Raw genomic sequence first — 24,024 nt, 5'->3', positions numbered from 1 at the left:
CCCACTTTAAAGTCTACCTTTGTACCAAAAGCGACTTAACGTTTCTACCCAATGTAAAAATACAGCCATATGGAATCAGTGAAAAAACGTGTAGAAAAGATCCATGACAGAGACTGAAGATAGACATTTCAGCTGTAGGTTTAACCGTGAACATCCTAATACATGTGCTTTGAGAAAAATGTCATTAGTTAAAAATGTATAGCATCCATAACACGGAAGTTAACCAGTTGTAGGAGTGCTCACTGATTCGTCCTGATGCGGACACCAGAAAGACGCTCCTTGCGTGTGGTTTCATGGAGAAGACGCTCAGTAGTAGCAGCGTTGTCTGCGTGATGAGCTGTATAACACATAACATGTTGAAGGACAACATGGTAAAAGAACAGTGGGGCGGGGCTGGGATACCGCGCAGCCCGGGCGCGTGGCTGGTGGTCCGGGTTAATGCACAGCTAGATTTTAGAACAGCTCAGTGGATTCACTGCATCTCCCTCACCAAGACCTCTGTGCACATTATCGTGCTGAGCTAAACGTTTCAGAAATATCCAGGGACAGGGTGTTCCAGCGCACGTCCTCCCTGATCTGGGCTTGGGTACTTCAGTGCAGCTGGGTGACTGTGGAGTTCTTTGTTTAAACAGCCAGCGTCCTGGGCGTCCTGAGTGGAACCCGGTCCTTCTCAAGACGGCACCTGACCTGTGAGCAGTCAAGAAACCACCTTGAAAACTTTGAAGGCCGGTGAGGCATCCTGGTCTTTTAAAGTAACAGGCTTTGGTATGCAGGTTTAATCTAAGAGGAATACATTTTGAAATTACTATATTGGAAATGTAATTCTGGACTCATTCATCCCAACCTTAAATATTCGGGGCCTCTGGGAGAGAATCCCTTTCCCGTGTCAGTGGTTTCAGCTCCTCTGAGGTGAGATGTCTCGGTAATTAGCAGTGCATATCCTGTGCACACGTGTTTGCGAGGATGCCTCTTCGCTCCGTGTGCTTTGTGCTTTGTTACCTGTATTGCTCGCTCCCGTCACCTGGAGTGGGGGCCCAGCTGAAAGGTGGTGACATCGGACAGCTTGACCGCTTTGGTGCTGTGGCAGAGATCTAGCCCAGTGACCTTGCAGTGTTTTGCTTCCTGTTTTCCCGTGGCTATAATTTTGAAGGTGTACTTACCAGTTTTCTCTAGAGTAAAACGGAGGCATAAAATGTTCTCTAAATTGTTATGCCGAGTGATTGCCCACCACCAGTCAAGGAACTTCCAACTTAAAAAAAAAGTCCTGTAGTAGATCTATAAATTATTTGCTTGCATAGCCAAAATAAAAACAAAGACAAACAAACAACAAAAGAAAAGAAAACAAGAAAGGAGAAAAATCCCCAGTATTTATGGTAACTTACTTGGCGGGAGGAAGCTCTGGTTTCAAAACATCTCTTTCTGTTACCAAAATGTTTGCTAGGGTGAATTTATTTTCTACTGTTTTATAGCTTCACAATATATTTTTTATTTTTATTATTTTTTAAAAATTTTATTGGAGTATAGTCGCTTTACAGTGTTGTGTTAGTTTCTGCTGTACAGCAGAGTGAATCAGTTATACGTACACACATATATCCCCTCTTTTTTAGATTTCCTTCCCATTTAGGTCACCACAGATCACTGAGTAGTTAGTTCCCTGTGCTGTACAGTATGTTCTCATTAGTTATCTATTTTATACATAGTAGTATGTATGTCCCCATCTGCTAGTTCATCCCACCCCTCCTTCCCGCCTTAGTATCCATAAGTTTGTTCTCTACATCTGTGTCTCTATTTCTGCTTTGCATATAGCTTCACAATATATTTTTAAATGGTAAGCAGTATCAAAAGAACTTCCGTTTTGTTCTGTACACCCTCAAAATTCATCTTTGTCATCATTTGAGTATTATTCTTTTTATTTATCTCATTAAAACCAGGATAGTGTATTGATCTCCATTGAACCCCCTAATTTTCTGTCTCTGGGATGTAAAGGCAGGCGGAAGTTGATTGGACCGTCAGGATTATTGCAGTGGATACTGTTTGGCTAGGGTTGCCTGGGCATGAGGTCTGGATAAAGACTCGCATTTTCCTTGATCAGAGATATTTGCATCCAGAGTTCTTTCTTGTAACGTCTATGCTGTGACCTCACCCAGTGCTACAGCTTCTGAAACCTTCGGGTAACACCCAGTCCCCAGACAATGAAAACAAATAAACCCCGGTTTTTTCCCCAGGGTTTCTTGGCTGGTTGTTCCGAGACTTTGCACATGACAGCTGGTCTGCCTGTGAATGGATTACTCAGTGTCACAGAGGAAGCCTGGTCAGTTGGAAGGTGGCAGGGACACCTCCCTCCTATAGGCAGCAACCTCCCCCTGCCGTGGGAAAAGGGAAGCAGCGTCCCTAAGACTGTGAATTTGGGGCTCTGCTCCCAAGGGTGCTTCGCTACGCTTTCTATATGTAGATTCTGGGGAAGAAATGGCTCAGTCGTGGGGCCTCAAACCATGTTTACGCATGAAATTTATTTTTCTCTAAACTGTTCTCCATGCACATCCTTTTGCACTGTCATCAGTGACCTCAGACCTTTCTTTAGGTACATTTGTATTGTTATGTAATATGGATAAGAAATACAGTCTGCTCTAGATTTCCTGAGGGCCATAAGCATCCTTATTTTATTATTCTAGGACACAAAGGGGTGTGTGTGTGTGTGTGTGTGTGTGTGTGTTTTCTGTTGTTGTTGCACAAAACTTTCAGAAATTTGAATTTACTGACTTCTTTGGAAGCCTGTGGTATCAGGTCTATGTGGAGATGTGGAGGTAAAGGACACAGACATCACTGCTGTGGGAGTATTTCTTTCTTTTTTTTTTTTTTGCGGTACGTGGGCCTCTCACTGTTGTGGCCTCTCCCGTTGTGGAGCACAGGCTCTGGACGCGCAGGCTCAGCGGCCATGGCTCACGGGCCCAGCCGCTCCGCGGCATGTGGGATCTTCCCGGACCGGGGCACAAACCCGTGTCCCCTGCATCGGCAGGCGGACTCTCAACCACTGCGCCACCAGGGAAGGCCAATGTGGGAGTATTTCTGAACCCTGAAACTTCACATAGTCTCAAAAATATAAATTTCTGTGACCTTTAAAACTAGGAAAATCTGTTTACTCTCTGAAATAGCTTTTTATTTCTCCATGTCTTTTAGGCCATTTAAAGTAAATCCACAAAATTTTCTGTGCTTTCGCAAAGCCCCAGCATCCAGAGTGACCCTGTTACAGATTTAAATTGACAGGTTTTTTTCTTAAAACCATCAATCTTGTTATGATGTAGATTATTTTGTTAGGAATATAAGCTAAAAAAAGGGAATATTAAAAGGTTAGGAATCTTATAACCTATAAGTTTAACCTATATTAAACCTATTTAATATAAGTATTAAAATATATTCCATAACTAACGTCTGTACAAAATAATTTTAAGATAATACAGGCTGGTTTCAAAAAAACATCTTCAGGGACATCTTTGAGTAATCAGAGAAAAAATATGAAGAGATAAAATAGCCTACTTGTTTCGTGATATGGAAGATTTCAGTCACAAATATGTTGCTTATACACCAAAAACGTTTTATTTTCTCACATGAAAATATGATCATATAAAGAAGAAATGACAAAATGCTTATTTTCAGATGAAGGGTACATTACGCAACGTGGTCAAATTAATTACTTCAGATATTTGGGGTTAGGGTAATCTGTATAGATCTCAATGTATAGACAACCTCACTAAAAAGGTAAGCATTTTCTCAATCCCCCAGGTTCCCACTGGCTTTGTGGAAATTAACAGGAAGATTCCCGCCACTGTGTCTCTGTGTGATGGCTCCTTTTCTCACCCTGTAACAATCAGGGTTAAAGAAATATTCCTTTCTTCTGAGCCCTTGAGCATCTGTTGTATACCAGGCCAATGATTAATTTTTATAAACAGAGTGACTTTAACAGTCTTCTAAGCCCATTTCGAGTCATCCAGTGGAAAGATTACTGATACCACTTGTATTTTAGCTATGATTGCTATCTGTCAGTCTGATCTCTAACAGTGTGATTTCTTATTCCTAATCTCGATTATGTAACTAGACAATACAATCTAGTTCTAAAGTCCTTTACAGTTTACAAAACTGGCATATCTCATTTAAGCCTCATGGAACTTTTGTGCGGAAGTGGCATCATCCCCATTTCATAGGAGAGGACGAGGATTATAGAAATGAAGAGATGGTATCACGATAAAGCCCCTGATATGGCAGGGTTAGGGTGAGACTCACAAGTCTCTAGCTTCCAGTGCAGTGCTCTTTTTACACCACAGCTGGGTTTTATATGTTTTAGAGAAACAACATAAGTTTAAATATTAGGTTAGATGATACTGTTAATAGAGAAATTAAAATATAGGGAGGTTCTCTGACTAGTCAAGGTTTCAAAAAAGTAAACTGTGGGGCAGAAAAAATATTATTACATGATGTTAGAATCGACAGAAACACTTGTCAGTGTTATCATTGGAAATACTTTTCAGTGTATATTTTTACACTCCAATGGATGCTGGCATTTCTGGGGTGCTTTACAGTTTATATAGCACTTCACGTGCATTATCTCATCCTACCCTCGAAAGAACACTGGGATGCTATAGAAGTTATTATCTCCAAAGTTGAGGGATTAATTGATACGATGGAGCTCAGAATTCAGCCAGAAGTGTTGATTCTGAGTTGCACAAAACTGCTTTGTAGAATTGTGTGGTGGTCGGGTTGACATTCCCAAAATTAGCTCTCAAATTCGCCAAACAATACATATAACCACCTCTACCAAATATGCTTACAAAATTCTCCTTTCCCAGATCATCTACCAGCCTTCTTGCCCGTGCCCTAAGATTATAAATCACAGAGACAGCATCACAGGTCCTCAAGCAAATATTTAATCTTTCTCTAGAGATAATTCAACTCTGGAGGTTCTATTCAATATAAATAATTTCTGAATGCAAACATCTTTGACACCTCATTAACTTAATAACTAAGAGTTGATGCATTTACTTGAACTGTCAAATTAATAAACCAAAGAGAGAGAGACGGTGGTATTATTGGTTCTATGATAGAAACAGAGCACATTGTGAACAAATGAGGATTTTGAAAGTGAAACTTGTAAGGTGCATTTGGAGAACAGCTACTTTTAACTAATCCCTAAAAGCTGGAGACAATGTAATTCTTCCAAGGAATGACAGTTGGTGTGTGTGACCTGGGCCCGCACCAGAAACTGGTGTTCCTTAGAATTATTTCAGTTCCTTAGAATTATTGAAAAGGTTTTTGCTTGAAGACCACTAGTTTGGAGATGCCACCAGCCCTGCCTCAGGCCTTGCATTCAGGGGACACAAATCTGCGACTTAATTACACAGCGTTTGCCATCAAATTGTGGGGTGGACATTGGATTCTGAATGAAATCACCAAAAAATATTTGAGGACCAAAGCTGTTCTATACTAGGAACTTCGACTGACAGGAATTCGATTGTGAAGGACAAGTTACTGATTTTGCATCCGTACCCATAGTATTTATTACTTCACAGCTTATGTGGTTAATGATTAAATTCAACACATACACGTTCCCATTTTATTTTAGTGCCTGGATACTAAGTCCTATTAAATAATATTTGTTTTTTATCCCTGACTGTTAAATAAAACTTGGTAAATTCAGGCTTTCTGGGGCTCTGCTGTATAGAAAATTATTGCTGACTGATTTCACAGTTAGCTCCATTATTGTATATAATTTCAGGGTAGGTGTGAATATACTTGCCCTTTGCAGGCATAGAACTCTCTAAAATGAACTTCTAAAATATGAGGAAACTATTCAAAATGGCATTTTCGTGATATGAATCAGAAGTTAAGATTTTATCTCAGTTCTTAGACTTCACATTTTATTTCCTGTTTATGAAAATGTCCTTGTACAGTATTAAAATGGATTAAAGTGGATATTTTTATCATATTATAACCAAAGCAATATTTGTTAACTTGTGTGCTAATCATGGGACACAGTGTTAAAAATACCCAACTTTGTCTCAAATTAAAACCTCGTTCTTAGAACTGAGTTGGCTTCTGCATATGCACTGTGTATAGACATACAATAGATGTGTTTTTGCCCAGTATTTTAATTTGTCTAGTGTGCTGTAATAGAGTACCCTAGGATTCATCTAATTTTGTTGAGTCTCAACAAATATCCTGCTGTAGATTATAAACAAAAATAAAAGAGTAAAAATTTAAAGAGGTGTACGAAAACTCTGGGAAGGACGGTTCTTCTGATTTTTGGTCCATGAGTTTTATAATTGTTTTGAATGGTGACAGTCTGTTCTATGTAGGAAGAACAACTGATTTTTTGAGATGAGAAGTAGCAAAATTATGGATATGTATTATAAATTGTTCAGTTACTGTGAGTTGATCTTGGAATTGCTTTGAGTCCCATCTTTTATCATCATTATAATGACGTTAAAAATACATTATGTATGTTTTCTGGTGATGGAAAAGTCCAGATTTTCTAATGCTTCAAGGCTTTGGTGTCGATAACCTTTCCTTGACTACTCGCACGTTAGATGGGCATTCCACTTGGTCAACGGTAGCTGCTATGTAAACTGTGAAATAGGTATTTAATGTGTGAAATCAGCTATGGTTCTCTCCTGACAGTTTTAATATACCCATACAGACTCAACCATGCATCTGTATTATTTAGAAGGTATTTTTATTCGTTGCCTTCGATTGGTCTTATTGGAATCCACTGTGCTTTGACATTAGCTATCACAAGGTACAAAACTTTAACTCACAGAGATGCATGTTTATGCATTGTTAACATACTCTTCATAATGACCTGGGTTTAGGAAGAGGTAGTTCTCTTTACAGAAAGCTCATGTGTCCTTAGCTGACTTTTATTTGTGCAATGAAAGCTGTCTGCTTACTTATGAAGTGTAATTAACCTGCTTTTTCACAAGGAATAGGATAAAAGTCTGTTTTTCATGTTTTCACAAAAAATTAATGCTCAAATTATAACGCTTCATTGGACTTGGATATTTATGAACTTGCCATTTCAGTTGACAGAAGCATCTATATCCTGGATTTAAATTAATGACAATAGTAAATTTATTCCTTTACAGTTGTATCGAGCACTAGAACCAAAATGCTTTTGCATCAATTCCATAAGCAAATACCATGCATTTATCATTTTGTAGCTATGCCACCTGGCAACCAGTATCTTTAATCACCTATTAGGAAAGTAATCAAGGAAAATGACTTATATTAATGAAATACTAGAGTCTGAATATTTTAGGGGGGAGTTTTGTTGAGTGTCACTTCTATTAATAATAGAGAAATGTGTCTTATAAAGACAAATTAGAGTACTTAAAACGTCAATAATATCTTTACAATTTAATAATACATGGAAAGAAGAAACACATATAGTTTAAAACTACATATTTAGATTTTAGAATGTACTTTTTGTAAATCTTTAAGCAAAAATGTTATGTTTTAATGGGTGATGATGAAATTAGTTCTAAGAAAGCTGTCAAAAACTTCAGAAAGCGAGGGAAGTGTAACTGTGTACTAAAATATATGCAACTCTTAGTGTATGCTGAAATACTTAATGTCTCTTTTAGACTTACATTTATTAGTCATTTTTAGTAGATTTCCAAAACTGAAAAACAGAATTTTTTGAGCTGCAAAATCGGTTCCATTCATATGAGCACTAATGTAAGAATTAGGTCTGACTGAACACCTGAATGGCCTGGCAAGCTGTATATATACATATGTATCTCCCATCTTAAGCCAGTTAAATTAGACTCTCCATTCACGTTGCATATAAGGAGCCCTTTTTGCCCAGCAGACATTCATCAGATACCAATATCTAGATTTTCTCAGGAAAAGGTGAGTGAAACAAGGTTGGACCCCCTACGAGGAGCTGGAAGATGAGCCAGATAAGGACCCCAAGGAGTCCAGTTTCTAAGATCTAAGTCAGTTCCTTCAAGACACATTGAACTGGTTCCTTGAAGCCTTTAAAATAGGAAAGATTTTTGTCATTTCTTTAAACCTTAAAGACTTCTCAAAGCAGCTTCCACCTTAATGACTAATTTTTCTTCTTCAAGCCCCACAAATATCTCAGTGGGTCTATTAATTTGTCACAGTATTTCAGAATGAATCAACATTTAATGAGTCATCAGCCTTATTACTAGGTTTGTGAAATTTTAGGGAGAAAGCCTTATGAATTGCAAGTCTTTTGAATAATCTTGGTAGTTACTACTGAGTAGTAATTTTAATTTTATTATTATTATAAATAGTTTTTCTTTCAAGAGGAATGGTGCCATAATACTAAAGGCAAAGCAACTTTAAAAATAAGCACATGAAGTTTCACAAACAGTAAAAATAAAGGAGGAAAAAACACCTTTCCTTTCACAACTTTCCTTATATCCTATTAACTAAGGTGGTTCAGAAGAATATTAGAAATCTATAGTCGCCAAGCCATGTATACCTTTTAAAGTATATGATTATGAGAAGGATGTGAACTCCATGTGGAGTAAATTTTAACAGAATATAGTTTCTTAGAATATACTGCTGTTATCTACATGCCATATTTGAAGAGCATTTTAGTATTTATTGTAGGATATATATATATATTTATTTATTGTAGGATATATATCATTCTACTAAGAAATTGTGCCTGCAGATTTTAAACTTGTTTTTTTCATTTTCTATGATATTTCTTTTATGGTGCCTGAATTTGCCATGCCTGTCATCTACATTAAATTCTTTATTTATAACCTTCACAGACAGCATCCAAAATATATTTTCCTAACAGTGAGCTAGACATCTCACTGTTAGCAGGCATGCTTTACTCACTCTCCTAATATTCTTCTCTTGGAAGAAAATTTTTCATTGATTGAATCCGATATTTAAAATGTAAAAGGTCATTTATTCTCATATGGTTACCCACTCCGGCCTTTCTGCCTGTGCAAATACAGCACTGCTGCTTTCCATTAATTTTTTTCTTTTTTTTTTTCCCTCAAACACTTCCTTTCACATTATATTTTGAAGCCCAAAAAATCAAACTAAAGGTTCATAAGTTCATGTTTACAAAGTTAGGACTTTTTAAAGTCTTTTTTATGACTTGAGTGAAAGTGAATACTTTGTCATTTGTATGTACTCTTTCGCTGAACGTTATTCTGGGCATTTAACTTTCAACACCATGTCCTAAAAAAATGTGTGCCCGGTTGTAGAGACCAGAGAATAAGTTTGAAAGATACGACGAAGTTCACAAGAGTTGAAGAGGAGGCACTAAATTTTAATACTTAGTTCAGTGAATACAGTTATAACCAACATCTCTAATGACAGTCTGTGCCTTGGCATGGGTAGTCCTCTGAGGGGATGGGGGTGGAATAACCTAGATCTGGCTGTACTTTTTATGTGTTTCTGGACCGAGAGTAAAAGATAACCCTCCCCTTGTATGACGTGCATCTGGGTCACAGCCTGTGCAGTGCAGGTGTGTATCGTCCTGAGGTGTACACACTCGAGATTACGATATTCATAACCCTTTACTTTACAGATTGAAGAAGTTGCGTGTAAAGTATTCCTTCTCCACGTGAAAGCCATTACGCTTTTCATTCTCTTCCTACTGTGCAGGTGACTTGGATTATTACTGGCTGGATCCCGCCACGTGGCATAGCCGGGAAACATCACCTATTAGCTCAGTAAGCATTCTGGGAGGGAGATCTGGGAGTTCAGGGACTATGTGTGCTGTTCGTTATCCTTTGCTGATACGTGATAGATGGTAATCTTATTCTGCTCCATTTTACATTTTATGAAAGTATTGATTTCACTTGACAGTACAGTTCTGAAGAAAAAAAACAGTATCACTGAATAATAACCAATTTTAAAGTAACCAACAGCAAGTGTTAAATAACGGCTGTAGGTAGATGAGATATTATTTGGTTAATGATGTCAACATTAACAACTCAAAGTATAGAATCGATTTGATTTAGGTAAGCAGATATATTTTAAATTTTCAATTCATTTCACTTCAGAACCATATTTTAGAGATGTACTTAGTTACTGACTACTTTTAGAACAATTTAGTGTAGTAAGTACCTATTGCAAATAAAATATAGCACTAAAAGAAAATTGTTATAAGTCAAGGATAGAGCCCACCAGAAGAATTCCCTCAGAGTGTCCTTAAATGAGGAAGTCGCGCCATGCTACAACCAATAATTATGTGTCTGTAGGAAAGAAAACAGCTGGTTTATCTTTCATAACTTCGTTCATGTTTTAATAGCATCCTGTAACGTGGCAGCCATCTAAAGAGGGGGACCGATTAATTGGACGCGTTATTCTTAACAAGAGAACAACCATGCCCAAAGAATCAGGTGCATTACTGGGTCTGAAAGTAAGTATGCTGGTTTATAATGTTCTTAAAGGCTGAATTACAGTGTGGACTACATTCAGCAAAGTTGCTGACAATGATTTTTGAGTATCTTCTCCTCCTCTTCAAAATAAAGTTCTTCTAGTGAATATACCTTGTTAATATATTGATGTCTTATGGTATATTCAATACTTTTATTGGGGTAATAGTTTAAAATCATTTGCTAAAATGGCATACAGATGTCTTAGGAAGCTGCAATAAAATACAGGAAAATGAAATAATTTTTCTCTGAATATAAAGTTCAAGGACAATTTTTACATTAAAATGGTTTTAATGGAAAGTAGTAAAGTTAAATAACGTGGACATTATAATTTTATTATATCCTGACAAACAACACCAAACATTATTAAAGAGATTGTTTCCTAAGTGCAATACGATTTATGGTAATACCAAAAGAGTAAAATGTATCTTTTACAAATATTACCTGACTTCTAACAGATATAATCTTTAAAAAACTAATAAATTACAAAGATGTAATTTCGGTAAGAAAAAACATACATATACATTTTGTTTTATTATGTGTGTGCATGTGTATGAGTGTTGTCACATGGTTTCATTTGCTTCCGTAAACTTAAAGAAACATTTAAAGATGTTGCTTTGGGCTTCCCTGGTGGCGCAGTGGTTGAGAGTCCGCCTGCCGATGCAGGGGACACGGGTTCGTGCCCCGGTCCGGGAAGATCCCACATGCTGCGGAGCGGCTGGGCCCGTGAGCCATGGCCGCTGAGCCTGCGCGTCCGGAGCCTGTGCTCCGCAACGGGAGAATCCACAACAGTGAGAGGCCCACGTACCAAAAAAAAAAAAAAAAAGATGTTGCTTTAAAATTATTATTTACCAAGAGATTGTATTATAGTTGGGTGATAGTTTAACCTCTTCAAAACCATCAACTATTAATCCAACTAAAAACCTGTTATTCAGTTAATGTCACCTTATTAATTATTAGTTTCTCCTGCTATGAAATAATTCTGATCACTTCCACTATTGGGCGTGACCCTAAGAATATGTATCAACCTCAACTTGTGACATTATCCCTCCCATTTTTAATTATACACATTGAGCCCCTGCATTGGGAGAAATTAAACTTAGAAACTTTCCGACGTGTTTAATTTTAGTTATGGAGGAAAATCCAGGTGAGCGTGTTAATTATCCAGTGATATAACTCAGACTTGGAGAGTTCGATTGGATCCTATATGTATTGATATTTCAGATGAAGAGGTCATTCGGGTGGTCAGGAGCTGAGATCAACTTAGGCTATTACTCTGGACCATGGTGAACTGCTTCCCCAAAGAGACCTGTTCTCGGTTTAAATCCCCAGTCTTTGTCTTAGACCTACATTCTACTAAAAATGTACAAAAGAGATCAACATCTCACGTCACAATGGGACATGATCTGAGTGTAGAAATTCAAGTGAATTTAGATGGTAAAGAAAAAATAAATCACAGTTAGTCAACTGTGTCAAACACCTGCTGTCTGATGGTGAGAGGGGGAGACCTCGTCTTTTGGGAGTGCGTTGTCCCTGGTGCAGGCTCCTTTGACCACAAATGGATTGCGCTTCATTTGTGTTCCCGCACCCCATCCTAAACACCTCACAAAAGCTGTAGGATTAATTTCTCAAACAAAGAAACTTATGTCTCAGTGTGAGTCTTGGGAACTTACAAATTTATAATTACCCAGGTTGTTGGAGGGAAAATGACTGACATAGGACGCCTCGGTGCTTTCATCACCAAAGTAAAGAAGGGTAGCCTCGCAGATGTAGTTGGACACTTGAGAGCAGGTAAAGTTGCACTTTTAAACAGTTAAGTAATGTGTGCTCTGTGCATGGTGGTTTTCAACTTTGGGTAAGTTATGCATAAGTAAATAACTAATTTTAATGCATGCATACAGATTTGTTTCCTGATACGGATACTTAACTGCAAAAATAGGTAACTATACCTCAATGGCAGTTTGGAGAAAATGAGTAGGAATCTTATTATTTACGTAAAAATACATAGACACAAAATGCTGAAGGATTACTAATTTTTGTAGATGGCTTCCTAATGTTGCTACAAAAATCCAAAACAGTTTAGCCTGTGCAAAATATAACCTCACTATTTAGTCCTTTATTTTATAAGCCATAGTAATTATTAAAGTTCTTCACAGTGGTCCCCAAACACTTATTCAGTACCAGTGATTTTAATAAAATGCAATCATAATCACATTTCTTACACAGATTATGTAATATATTATTTGTTAATTTAAATGTGACCTAGATTGTATTCACGCAGATGTGCTACTTCTTGGTATTTGGAAATTTACATTATGTTACTTTGTAACCTTAATATGACATAATAAAATCATTTAATATATTGAAACATACCATACTTAGTAGCAACATACTTTCAAATTTATTTTCAATAAACTGTTTTTTTTCATTTTAGTAAAAATCATATTAACATATTGTCTCCAGTTTGCTGTACTTCAGAGTTTAGTAGAAATCTTTTGGTGAGAGTGTCTGCTCACCCATTTGCCAGACAGTTACAGAGAAAACAGAGTAGGCTGACCTGTCGAAGTGAGGATTAATAACCCGTAGCACATGGAAAGAGAACGTTTCTAGACTGCGTTTTCAGTTTTTATACCATAAGGTTATAATTATTGAGACCTTTATAAAAATATTCTATGACTGTTAAGGACATTTTTGTTGTAGTTGATTATCAGGATATCAGTTCAAAATCATTTAGATTTTTTCTTCAATAGAGACATGTTCTCCAGGTATCGCGTGGAGAAAAAACAAATGAGGGATTTTTCTCCATCTGCTATACACACAGCTTTGAAGAAGTGTACTGTACACTGTTGTTTCTTATCAGGGACTATGATTCCATAAGAAAACAACTCAATCAGGAGTGACTGTGTCAATAACCTGAGTCTTTGCTTGTTTAATGACTTGAAAAGAAGCCTTGAAAAGTATGAGTCCCTTGTTGCCTACTCAAGTGTAAAATACCTTTAGCTACAGAAATCTGAACTTGCAGATCAGATTATAAACATGATATCTTTTGGGTTTTTTCTTTGTGTTTTAATAGACAGTTTCTTAAGAAAGTCAGTGAAGGGGTTTTTCTATATTATATATCCCTCGTAGTGATTTTCATTTAACACCCTTATGTGCCTAGAGTCTGAGAAACTTTAAAATGTCAGAAGCTCCACTTAAATAACTATAAAACATATAAGTGTACTTTTCACTTGAAGCAATTGTTATAACTGAAAAACATATTTTTAAAAATTAAATAATATATCCTCTTTGATTTACATTATTATTTAGGAACTACTTTCCTTCTGTTTGCATATAAACAGCATTGACCTTTAAAAGTACAGTTTGTTTGTTTTTTATTAGCGTGACCTTTGCAGCCCTAGCATTCGCAGTCTTGCTGTAGCTTTTTCTACTGCTGTTCCCCTAAGTCTGCGCCCTGCCCCACTGCTTGACGTAATGATCAAACCACCAACTTGGCACTGACACTCTCCTTATTAAGACCCCTCAGTGTCTCTCAGGCACCATCTGCTCAGGTCAAAGCTCTGTAGTTTACCCCCAACTTCCAGCCACCTCCTTACCAGTCGTCTCATCCCCACCTCCACATCCACCCAGGCAGCTGTTTCCACCTCCAGGACCTGGCCAGTGCCTCTCGTGCCCGTGGTTGGTTTTGCTGCTCTTGTGATCTGCCTGTTGAAGTCCTCACCATCCTTCAAAGCCCACGTAAAGTTGCTTTAGTTCTCAAGGGTTTCCTGACATCTCCCCTGAGCAGTAACTAATAACTTCCTCCCTGGCATTCCTTCTGTTCCTCCGATGAATTCCTATCATTGCCTGTAACATTTGATTAAAGGTATTCATGTCTGTATTTCTCCTCCACCAAATTTAAGGACAGGAGAAAGTCTCTTTTATCTTTGTATCCTTATAATCTACATCCCTGCCTGAAAAGAGGACTCAGATATAAATAAATGTTGTTAAGGAGACCACCGTCTAGTTTAGGAGTTCTTGATTTGTAAATAATTGAATACATGCATTAAGTTAATTTGATACTGAAAGTTACGCTTCCAGGTTGCTGGCTATAAATAGAAGAATTTTATAGTGCAGTGCTTTTGCAAAATGTTGATTGCAGCACATTACTGGGTAGCAAAGTTGATGTAATGGGTTGCATCCATTATTTAGAAAAACAACAAGAACATAATAGAATAGAAAAACATCAGGGTAAGTATTGTTTTAGAAAATAGTTTTTCGTACACACACATACATGTATACATTCACGTGCTGTAACCTTTATTTCTTTTCTTGCTCAATAAAGTTAAAAGACTCCAAATATATTTTAAATATGTATTATTATTTTTTAATATAGTGAAGTGTATTTGTTGCCTTTTTGAAAAACTGCTAGGTAGCATCTTAGATCAAACGATCAGAAGTGATTTAACTACTAGTACTAACCATACTCTTGTCTCATACCAAAGCGGCATTATATGCTTTTCAAATATTTGCCCTTTTACTTCTGAGTAAGCAAACACTTGAGGGGGGGGGGATTACTTTAAATAATCCTAGAAAAACAAAACTTTTCTACTTTTTTTTAAAGGCATAGCTGAAAACTAAACAATTCCATATTTATCGTTAGCCTTAAAATGTACAATGATGATATTGATCCATTAGTTCGCCACGTTTACTTTGCTACTAAAGTGTTATAGGCACTGAGAACAACAAAATAAGCAGAAACATAAAAAAAAAAAAAAAAAAAAAAAAAAAAAAACTAAGACACTCCAAAGTATCACTGAGGCTGGGATATTTCAGTTGAGCCTCCGTTGTCACTTGAAGGATACTGGGCGGAGGCATTTGAGACCTAAAACTGCTCCAAATATTTATGAAAATAAATAATTTTTCCCAAATGGTCTTTGGTGAAAACTCCAGTTAACATAACAGGTTGTTTGCATGTGTATTTTCACATCGTAGCACTCTCCTTGATGACTCTTCGGTTATCTAACAACCTAATAAGCGCTATAATTTTATTACTTTAAACGTATTTTCTAATTTTACTTTAATGCTCACAATATGTATTATGTATAGAACGTGTGTGTTATGAACATCTGGAAGTGGGTTAACTGTCATGCAACAGTTTTACATCTGCTTGCTTTGTAACTTGCCATATAGCTCCTTGCGTTACCCTCTGGGTATGAATTCAAATCCTTTCATGCATTTTTATTCTGTTGTGCATCTGGAGAAGGCAATGGAACATGACTTATAGTTGGAAAATTCATGCTAACAAATGTTAACTGCTGTTTCTACTAAAAGTAAAGCAGGATTTATGCAGCGTTTAATAATCTTTCATGTATAGAGCCGCCTACATTTATTATATGGAGGGCATGCTGCTAATTATTATTTTTTAATGTTTCCAAGTGAGCTGTGCTAATTCCATCCCATAGCATGAGATGATTTTTATATGATTTCTGGTATTTCTCAAAAGATAAAGGTAGATTGTATTGTGCTGTTTCCAGTGACCAGTAATATTCTATCGGGGAAAGAAAAAGAAAAAAAAAAAAAGAAAGAAGAAGAAGAAAAAAAGTGTCTAGAAGAACCATTTAGCTGCCATTATATGGCAATCAATTTGCTTTCAAGAGCAGAGCCTAGACAATTAAATTATTTGTATATGTTTTGCATTTCTTTGTTAAAAAAAAACAAGAAAAGATAAAAATAAACAGAATATATAAGGTAAAAAAATACCCTTTTTTTTAAATTCAAGGGGATGAAGTTCTAGAATGGAATGGTAAACCCCTGCCGGGAGCTACAAATGAAGAAGTTTACAACATTATTTTAGAATCAAAATCAGAACCTCAAGTTGAAATTATTGTTTCAAGGCCTATTGGGTAAGGCTAAAAAAACTTACTTCTTAAGTTTAGTAAATTACATGTATTAGCAGGGTTTTTAAAAGAAGTTTATACATTCATACAGTACATGTTAACATGGATAGTTTTTTCTTCAAATATGGGCATACATTTTAGAATTTTTAAATCTCTTAATTTTTAAACTTGAATACTGAATTTTCTTCACTACATTTTAGAAGCTCCAGAATTTAACAATTTTAGTATCAAAAAGTATTGATATGTATTTTTCAGAAGTGGACTATAAAGTAAAAATATTTTATTTTAATGGTAGAACTATTTATTTTTATTAATTCTAAATTATTATAGTATTTCCTTAAAGGGAGTCACTAACAAACTCATCTTCTTGTGATATTTAAAATAGTAATCATTTCATACGTCTACATGAACGTTTTATTATTCTACTAAGAATGGAATATTTTTTCTATATCTTTACCCATGGGTAGTTCCAGATTTTATTTAAAATCAAGCAAGTTTGAAATATTTAAACATTTTAATTGGCCATAATAATTGGTATGATATTTTTGAAACTCCAGTATTCAGCATCATTTAATTATCTACAGCCAATGGGATATTTTCTCTATCTGTGTATAGAGTTCCCATATTGGTAGATTCTCATAACAAATCCACAGAGTCCAGAACATTCATTTTGCCTGTCTGTAATTTTTTGGAAGGCATTTTGAACTGTCTCATTATAGTTGGCTTAATGTTTGAGTACATTTTTGGAAATTATTCCCTTTTTTGTATTCTCTAAAATATTATAGAGCCATTAATTCAAGACTTTTTATGCTGGAAGAGTTAGTAACCTTAAATTTTTGTTGTTCTCATGGATATATGTCAATGCAAAACATACCAGAAAATACAATTATCCTAATTCTCAAAGAACTGAAACTGTATGATCATCTATTCCAAAGAAAAATATATATACAAAACTCTAAAATAAAGGCAAACTTACAACCAATTTTAAGTGGTGATTATTAAGAGTAAATATTGAAGGCATTTGCAGAAGTATTGTACATTTCCATGCAGATTTATTAAAAATAGTGACACTATATAATTTATGCTAGTTTTACATGACGTGTTTTAGTGCTGAGGTAAATATGAGGCTGGAAAAGAGGTAAGTAAATTGGAAAATGAATCAAAAGTATAAAAAACAAAATTTAAAGTCAAGCATTGTGCACATTGCCAAATACTTTCAAATATATAGTGGTTTTAAAAGTAATCAGCTAAAACGCCATTGATTCGTGATGACTTAAAAATAAAAGAACTAACAGACAATTAAAGTGGACTGGAATAACATTTTCATTATATTTACTGTTGTGCAAAATTAATTTTAAAAGTATTATTTGCATAGCCACACCTAAACTGTCTTGGATTGTGGAATTCAGAGGAATATGGGAATATGAAGCTTGTATTTAAATAAAAATCAAATCTGGCATCAACTTTCCAGTTAATAGGGAAATGATTAGAATCGTGGAAGAATAATTCTAGCTATATTTAATAATTGTTTAATGTAGTTGTGTAATTAATTTAAAGCAGAAAGCAGATATTTAAGTCATAGTTTTGTGGGATAGAGATTCCAAGAAGCATTCCAAATGTAATTTACATGCTCATTGACCAGCATGGTCCAACAGACGTCAGCCGTCCTGAGGTACTGCCCACTTTTGCCAACCTACCTTTATGCTTATAATTGTTATTAAAACTATTTTACCACCTTGTTTGTGAGCAGAACAATATAAGAAGGTTTGTGTAAATGTCAAGTGGACATTTATGCATTAAAATATTACTGAAGCAATAAACATTAAATATATTTTCATTCAAAATCACTTAAAAAAATTTTTTACAACTTCTCCACAATTCTTTCACAGACACATAAAATTCAAAGCTTGTGTCTGGTTTTGGAGCTCCAAATTTAATTTTCATAACTGACTTTGAGGCTGATTTTCAAAGAAGTTGTACTATCTAAACAAATATCGTTTCTAGATTTTTAAGAATTGAATTTTATTTGCCTCGATGAGTTCAGGAGAAGGTAGCAGAAAATAAATAGTTGGTTTCTTGTGTCTTAGGTATTGAAAATTAGTCTAATTATTACATAAAATATGTATTTCATATGAATTATTAGTTGTACATAAATATATAATAAAACGTATTTATAAAATACACAACACAGGGTGAATTGTCGTTTGTAAGAAGTATAAATTGTAGGTGGTTAGCAGAATTACTTCGCACAAAAAAGTGAAAATGAAGAGTCAGGAAAATCATCTAACAGAAAATGAGTTTTGTTTCCATTCTCCCCAAAAGTGCAAAGTGAAGTTAGTTCACAAGGTAAGTGGTTAGAAATTCTTAAATAATATTCTGATAATTTTATTGGGACTAGCTAACTCCAGTCTGCTTTACTTTGTCTGTTGATATTTGCATATCATTAATCTCCTTACATCGATACTAAAATATCTTGGAAAACAGAGGTTAAATAGTTTAATACAGTATAATTTCCAAACTAAGCTGGTCTAGGGTTCTAAGCCCACAGTGGATAATGGGTGAAGCTGAGGTCATATTAAATATTTATTCAGAACAATTTGTGAGTGTGTCAGGAGTGGGTGTTCTCACCAGTCACTTTCTAATCATCTAGTAAATGGCCATATATTTAGCTAACTTCAGCATAGAAATATGAATCTCTGTATAGGGTTATATATGTGTATATTAATTATATATTCACATATATAAAATATTTTGGCTTTTCTGTTGCAAGCTTGAACCATTTTTAATTTCCAAAGCAATCCATCCTTTTCATTTTTTAACTTTGCCCATGATATTCACCATATTATTTTATTATCAAGAGATGTTTCCCTCCCTTTCATTCAGTAAACTCTTTCAGATGTGTTTGTAAAGCATATTACTGATTTGTAAAATATGTGTCATTTTGATTTTCTAGAATTGAAATAAAATATTGCCTTTGACATTTTTTATTTCCAAAACCTGCTGTTTTGGTAGTAAAAATATTGTGGTGATTTTAGCCACAATATTATTCTGACTGTTGTCATGTTAAAGTGTTTTGCTAGTAAATGTATAAAAACTTACTTTTCCTGCAGTTTTTTTTTGTGTGTGTGCGTGTGGTGTTTGACATTCATGCACATTAGAAATTGCCTTTATGGTAACTCCCGTCCATTTCCACACCTGTAAAGACCCAAAAGGGTTTTCCACACCACTGAGATAAAGTGTGGCTGTGATTGCCTCAGACAGGGTGGCTTAAGCTAATGGGATTTTCACCATACCCTGTTTCTTTTAGTGACATTCCACGGATTCCTGAGAGCTCCCACCCTCCACTGGAGTCCAGTGAGTATAAGATTTACTGTCTCCTTTAGTTATTTGATGTAAATGAGTTGGCAATCATGGCAGTCATGGGAAACCCAAAGGAGTTCTGCTTTAAGATTTTTCTCTTTCTGCTCTTTGTGTGTGTGGGTGTGTGTGGGGGTGTGTGTGTGGGGGTGTCTATCAAAAGATCAAAAGTCTTTATTGGCAATAACCTTCTGCATCATAGCAGTCAGGATGCACAGAGCAAAATTAATATACTAACAGTTCTATTTGCTGTACATGAAAATGCATTGTGATACTGGATTATTCAGGTTGATTGGAAATTGGCTCAGTGTCATGAGCAGTGAAGGAAACAGGCAGGCACATAAATAATTTTAATACAACGTAACGGTGTCAGATATGATCATGGAAGTGAGTGGGTGGAGTAGAGGAGGATTTCAGTGAAAATAAAGGGCCAGGGGACTGTGGCTAGAGGGTTGAGTTATCTACATGGACATTAAAGGGACTCCAGAAAAAAGAAGATGATGGGGCTTCCCTGGTGGCGCAGTGGTTGAGAGTCCGCCTGCCGATGCAGGGGACACGGCTTCATGCCCTGGTCCAGGAAGATCCCATGTGCCGCGGAGCAGCTGGGCCCGTGAGCCATGGCCGCTGAGCCTGTGCGTCCGGAGCCTGTGCTCCGCAACGGGAGAGGCCACAACAGTGAGAGGCACGCGTACCGCAAAAGAAAATGTGGAAGTAACTCAAATGTTTACCTTGCATTGGATGGGAGTTAAATTAATTCTACTTGGGCTTGCTTGTTATGTAACCCAGCTTATAGGAATAGAAAATACAAGGTGATTTAAGGGGAAAACAAGTGATGGTTATAAGAAGGTAGAAAATACATGGATGGGATAAGCAAGGAAGTGGAGATTAGGTTAGTAAATCAAATGCATAGCATCATATTCTGCATACCTGCTAGACATGAGACCAGATTTGGTTTTGAGTTTTCTCATATAAAGAGGGAAATGGAACCAATTGCATAATTTATAGGGTTGATGTTATTTAAAAGGCAAAAAGCTGGTATATTAGAAACATACTGACTATTAGAAGCAACAGTGTTATTGTACTGAGACCGAAGAAGAAAATTATCCTGAGAATACTTCATAAAAAAGACTTAGTAATAAAGAATTTTAGAGCACTGTTCCGTCTAGTTAAAAGTCTTCAGAAGGTACAGAATGACGCTGATTTAATTTAAACGTAAGTTGCATGTATGGAAAAAAATGTGGATGACATACTCTTGGGAAATGGTCCATAAATAGTGTTTTCTCAATAAAGCTAAGTTTTGAATAGCTGTAGGTTCAAGGTTATACTTGCTGGAGTAATAGCATTCTGCAGACATCCATATTGCTGGTTGTGGACACTTTTATCAGTGACCCGGGAAGAGAGGACTTTCATTTAAAATGGGGGAGAAGAGCCTCACTGAGGGGCTGAGTGGGGAGCCAGCCTCCCTCCTCCACGCATGAATCACTAGACAGCATCCTCAGACAGGAGATTGGTCTGGAAGATCAAAATCAAAAGAGATGTAAATCGTATTTTAAAACAGTGATGAATTCTATCTAGGCTTAGACGCAGCTCATAAATTATATGATATGTGCATTCATTTTAATTTCAGTGAGGACAGTTCATAATAGATGATCCTAAGATAATTAACACAACGGGTACCATCTTTCTTATCACTGATAGCATGAAACCTTTAACTGTATGCGGGGCTCTACAAGAACATACACAGGCCGATACCCTCTAGAAACGCAGAGTCAATACTTACAGAGTGGAGCAAATAAATACAGTATTTGATTATATCACTTTAAATACCTTTAAAATAGACAATTAACCAGAGAAAGCACGATGATAACTTTCTAGGACTATCCCACTGATAGTAGGTCCTACTGTATGGACGCCATTGAATTATGGTTTTACACCAGTAACAGATGCATTTAACATTTCGTGAAAAATATGTTTTCTCCACACATCGGTTACCAATATGTTACTAAAAAGTACTTGATTTTTTTTTCTCATTTTAGGTTCTAGTTCCTTTGAATCTCAGAAGATGGAAAGGCCTTCCATTTCTGTAATTTCTCCAACAAGCCCTGGAGCTCTCAAGGATGCGCCACAAGTCTTACCAGGACAACTTTCTGTATGTGTCTTTGGTACATGTTGGAGACCATTAGTATAAGCTCCCTGTTCTGAGTCTGTCTTTAAAATGTGTGGCTTTCTTTGAAGGCTGTGATACAGTCAGAGTCATTTAACGGCATAATCTACTTCATCAGTTTTCATTAATTTATTATTAGATTGTTCTTTTACTCATATATATGGAAATGTTTATTGAATGCCTACAGTGTGCCAGATGTTCTGAACAGTAAGTGATAAATGATAACATGAAATAATAAAGTATCAATTATTTTTTGTGTGCTGTATAAAAGTTCCTAAGGTAAGTAGTTGGTTAGATGTAATAAACCTAGAGAGTCACGTTCTGTTTACTTAACAACCTCATGAGCCTGGATCCCGAGAAACTTAAATTTAAGATATTTTTTTAACCTCTTAAGACATTTGATGAAACTCTTGGTTGCTGATAGTAGTGTGAACAAGCTACCGTTTTCTTCACTGTTGTTTTATATGTGATCTGGGAAAAGCTGGAGTAAAGAAAACATGGCTCATTATTAGGAAAAGCTACATTTCTTCAGATTATGGTAGAATACAGGACATTTGATTAATAACTAAAAGAAAATCTTGCTTCACTTTGTTCTATGAATAGTTGATCATGTGCTACTCTGGTAATGTGTGAATTTCTGTAGTCTGTTTTTGCTACTCTTAGTTTTAATTAAACAAAGAAGATAACTGTAAGTTTGCTGTGATTTTTGAAACGCTTCCTGGTTTTAGCTTCTGTTTTTAGTAGGTTAAAGATCTTTGTCTAGTCCCTGTGCTATTTTATCTGCCCTGCCGTCTTTTTTATTTCAGTGTGTGTGGGAATGTCTCATACACTCCACCTATTTCAGGTTTATGAACAACACACCTCTGGTATTAATTAGGAACAGAGGTATGGATTGATACAGATCCGGGTTTGAATTCTTAACCTGCCCCTTACTACTCCCATGTTAAATTAGCTTATTTTCTTCTGATGACTCTTAAATGTATTCTGATCTATACCTATTAAACAACGCATGAGCATAATTCTTATTTAACCATAAGCCCAAAACTAACTTCTAAATTAAAAAATTAAAGTTAACATTGTCCCTTGCCAGCACAAATACTGCACTGACTGCATTAGGAGTTTGCAGGTACTATTTCAGTGTGCCACTTAGGAAGAATACCATTTGGCCTTCGCTTGGTTTAAAGGCATTTACGCATTGTACCTTCCTTTGCTCCTTTCCCCTTCTGTCATGAAAATTTATCTGTAATAGGTTAATTATAAAAATTAAATAAGAAAAAAATACCAGAAAACAGCAGTACCTGATGTACAGAGGCATACAGCAAATGCGTTTCCTGATGTCTTCCAAGTTACCTGCATATATTCTTCCCAATATCAAACATTTTATTTCAACTACAGTTGGCACTGCAGAATGCATTTAGTCATGCTATAATCATTATTAAGATACGTATAATCACCAAACACTTGCATTTAGCATTTAAAAACAAGGACAATTATTTCATTATCCCCCCCTCTTCCCTTAGTCTTTTCTAAAAATTTTATCATTAGTTTTATTCCATCGCATGATATAAGAGACTATAAATCAACACTGCAGGCCTGCCTCTTATAAGTCACACTTAAAATGCGTGAAAAGTCAAGTTCTAAAATGGTTATGCTTTCAAGTTGGTATTCTTTGCAGAAATAATATCTATAATTCAGTTGTATTTTGCGATTTGAAATTTCCTTCTTCAAAAATAATTTTAGTATTTTTTGTGAAATTATAATGCCTCATGAGTTTTACAAATGCTAATTTCTTTCTCCATTGCTCTTAGGTGAAGCTGTGGTATGACAAAGTGGGCCACCAGCTGATTGTAAATGTTCTGCAAGCAACAGATCTACCCCCAAGAGTAGATGGGCGTCCCAGGAATCCCTATGTAAAAATGTATTTTCTTCCAGATAGAAGGTATGAAATAATTTTAGAAAAAGTATGTAAAAATCTTTGCTAATTAGAAAAAAGTAGAATTTCCTCTCTTGGGATACAGTTTCATATATGTTTTAAAGCTTTATCGAGGTAGAGTTGACATACCAAAAATTCCACATACTTTATATATATATATATTTTTTGATGAATTTGTACATATGCCTACACCTGTGACATAGCTTTAAAATGTAATAGATACCTCTCTATGAGGGAATAAACTATATTACCCCTAAAAAAAATTCC

The 24,024-nt window shown here is 35.8% G+C and overlaps 1 protein-coding gene across 1 annotated transcript in view; it reads left to right on the top strand.

Moving 5' to 3' along the window:
- The window catches only part of RIMS1 (regulating synaptic membrane exocytosis 1), a 395,670-nt gene that overhangs the window by 217,905 nt on the left and 153,741 nt on the right, over nt 1-24,024 (top strand). Inside the window, 7 exon segments of the mRNA XM_024731859.1 lie at nt 9,649-9,716; nt 10,298-10,408; nt 12,116-12,215; nt 16,186-16,309; nt 19,611-19,657; nt 21,697-21,809; nt 23,633-23,763. Coding sequence (XP_024587627.1) covers nt 9,649-9,716; nt 10,298-10,408; nt 12,116-12,215; nt 16,186-16,309; nt 19,611-19,657; nt 21,697-21,809; nt 23,633-23,763 — 694 coding nt within the window.

This window comes from Neophocaena asiaeorientalis, unplaced genomic scaffold (assembly GCF_003031525.2).
Source record: "Neophocaena asiaeorientalis asiaeorientalis breed wild unplaced genomic scaffold, Neophocaena_asiaeorientalis_V1.1 scaffold450, whole genome shotgun sequence".
Lineage (NCBI taxonomy): Eukaryota > Metazoa > Chordata > Mammalia > Artiodactyla > Phocoenidae > Neophocaena > Neophocaena asiaeorientalis.
This window is presented reverse-complemented; position numbering and strand designations above follow the sequence as displayed.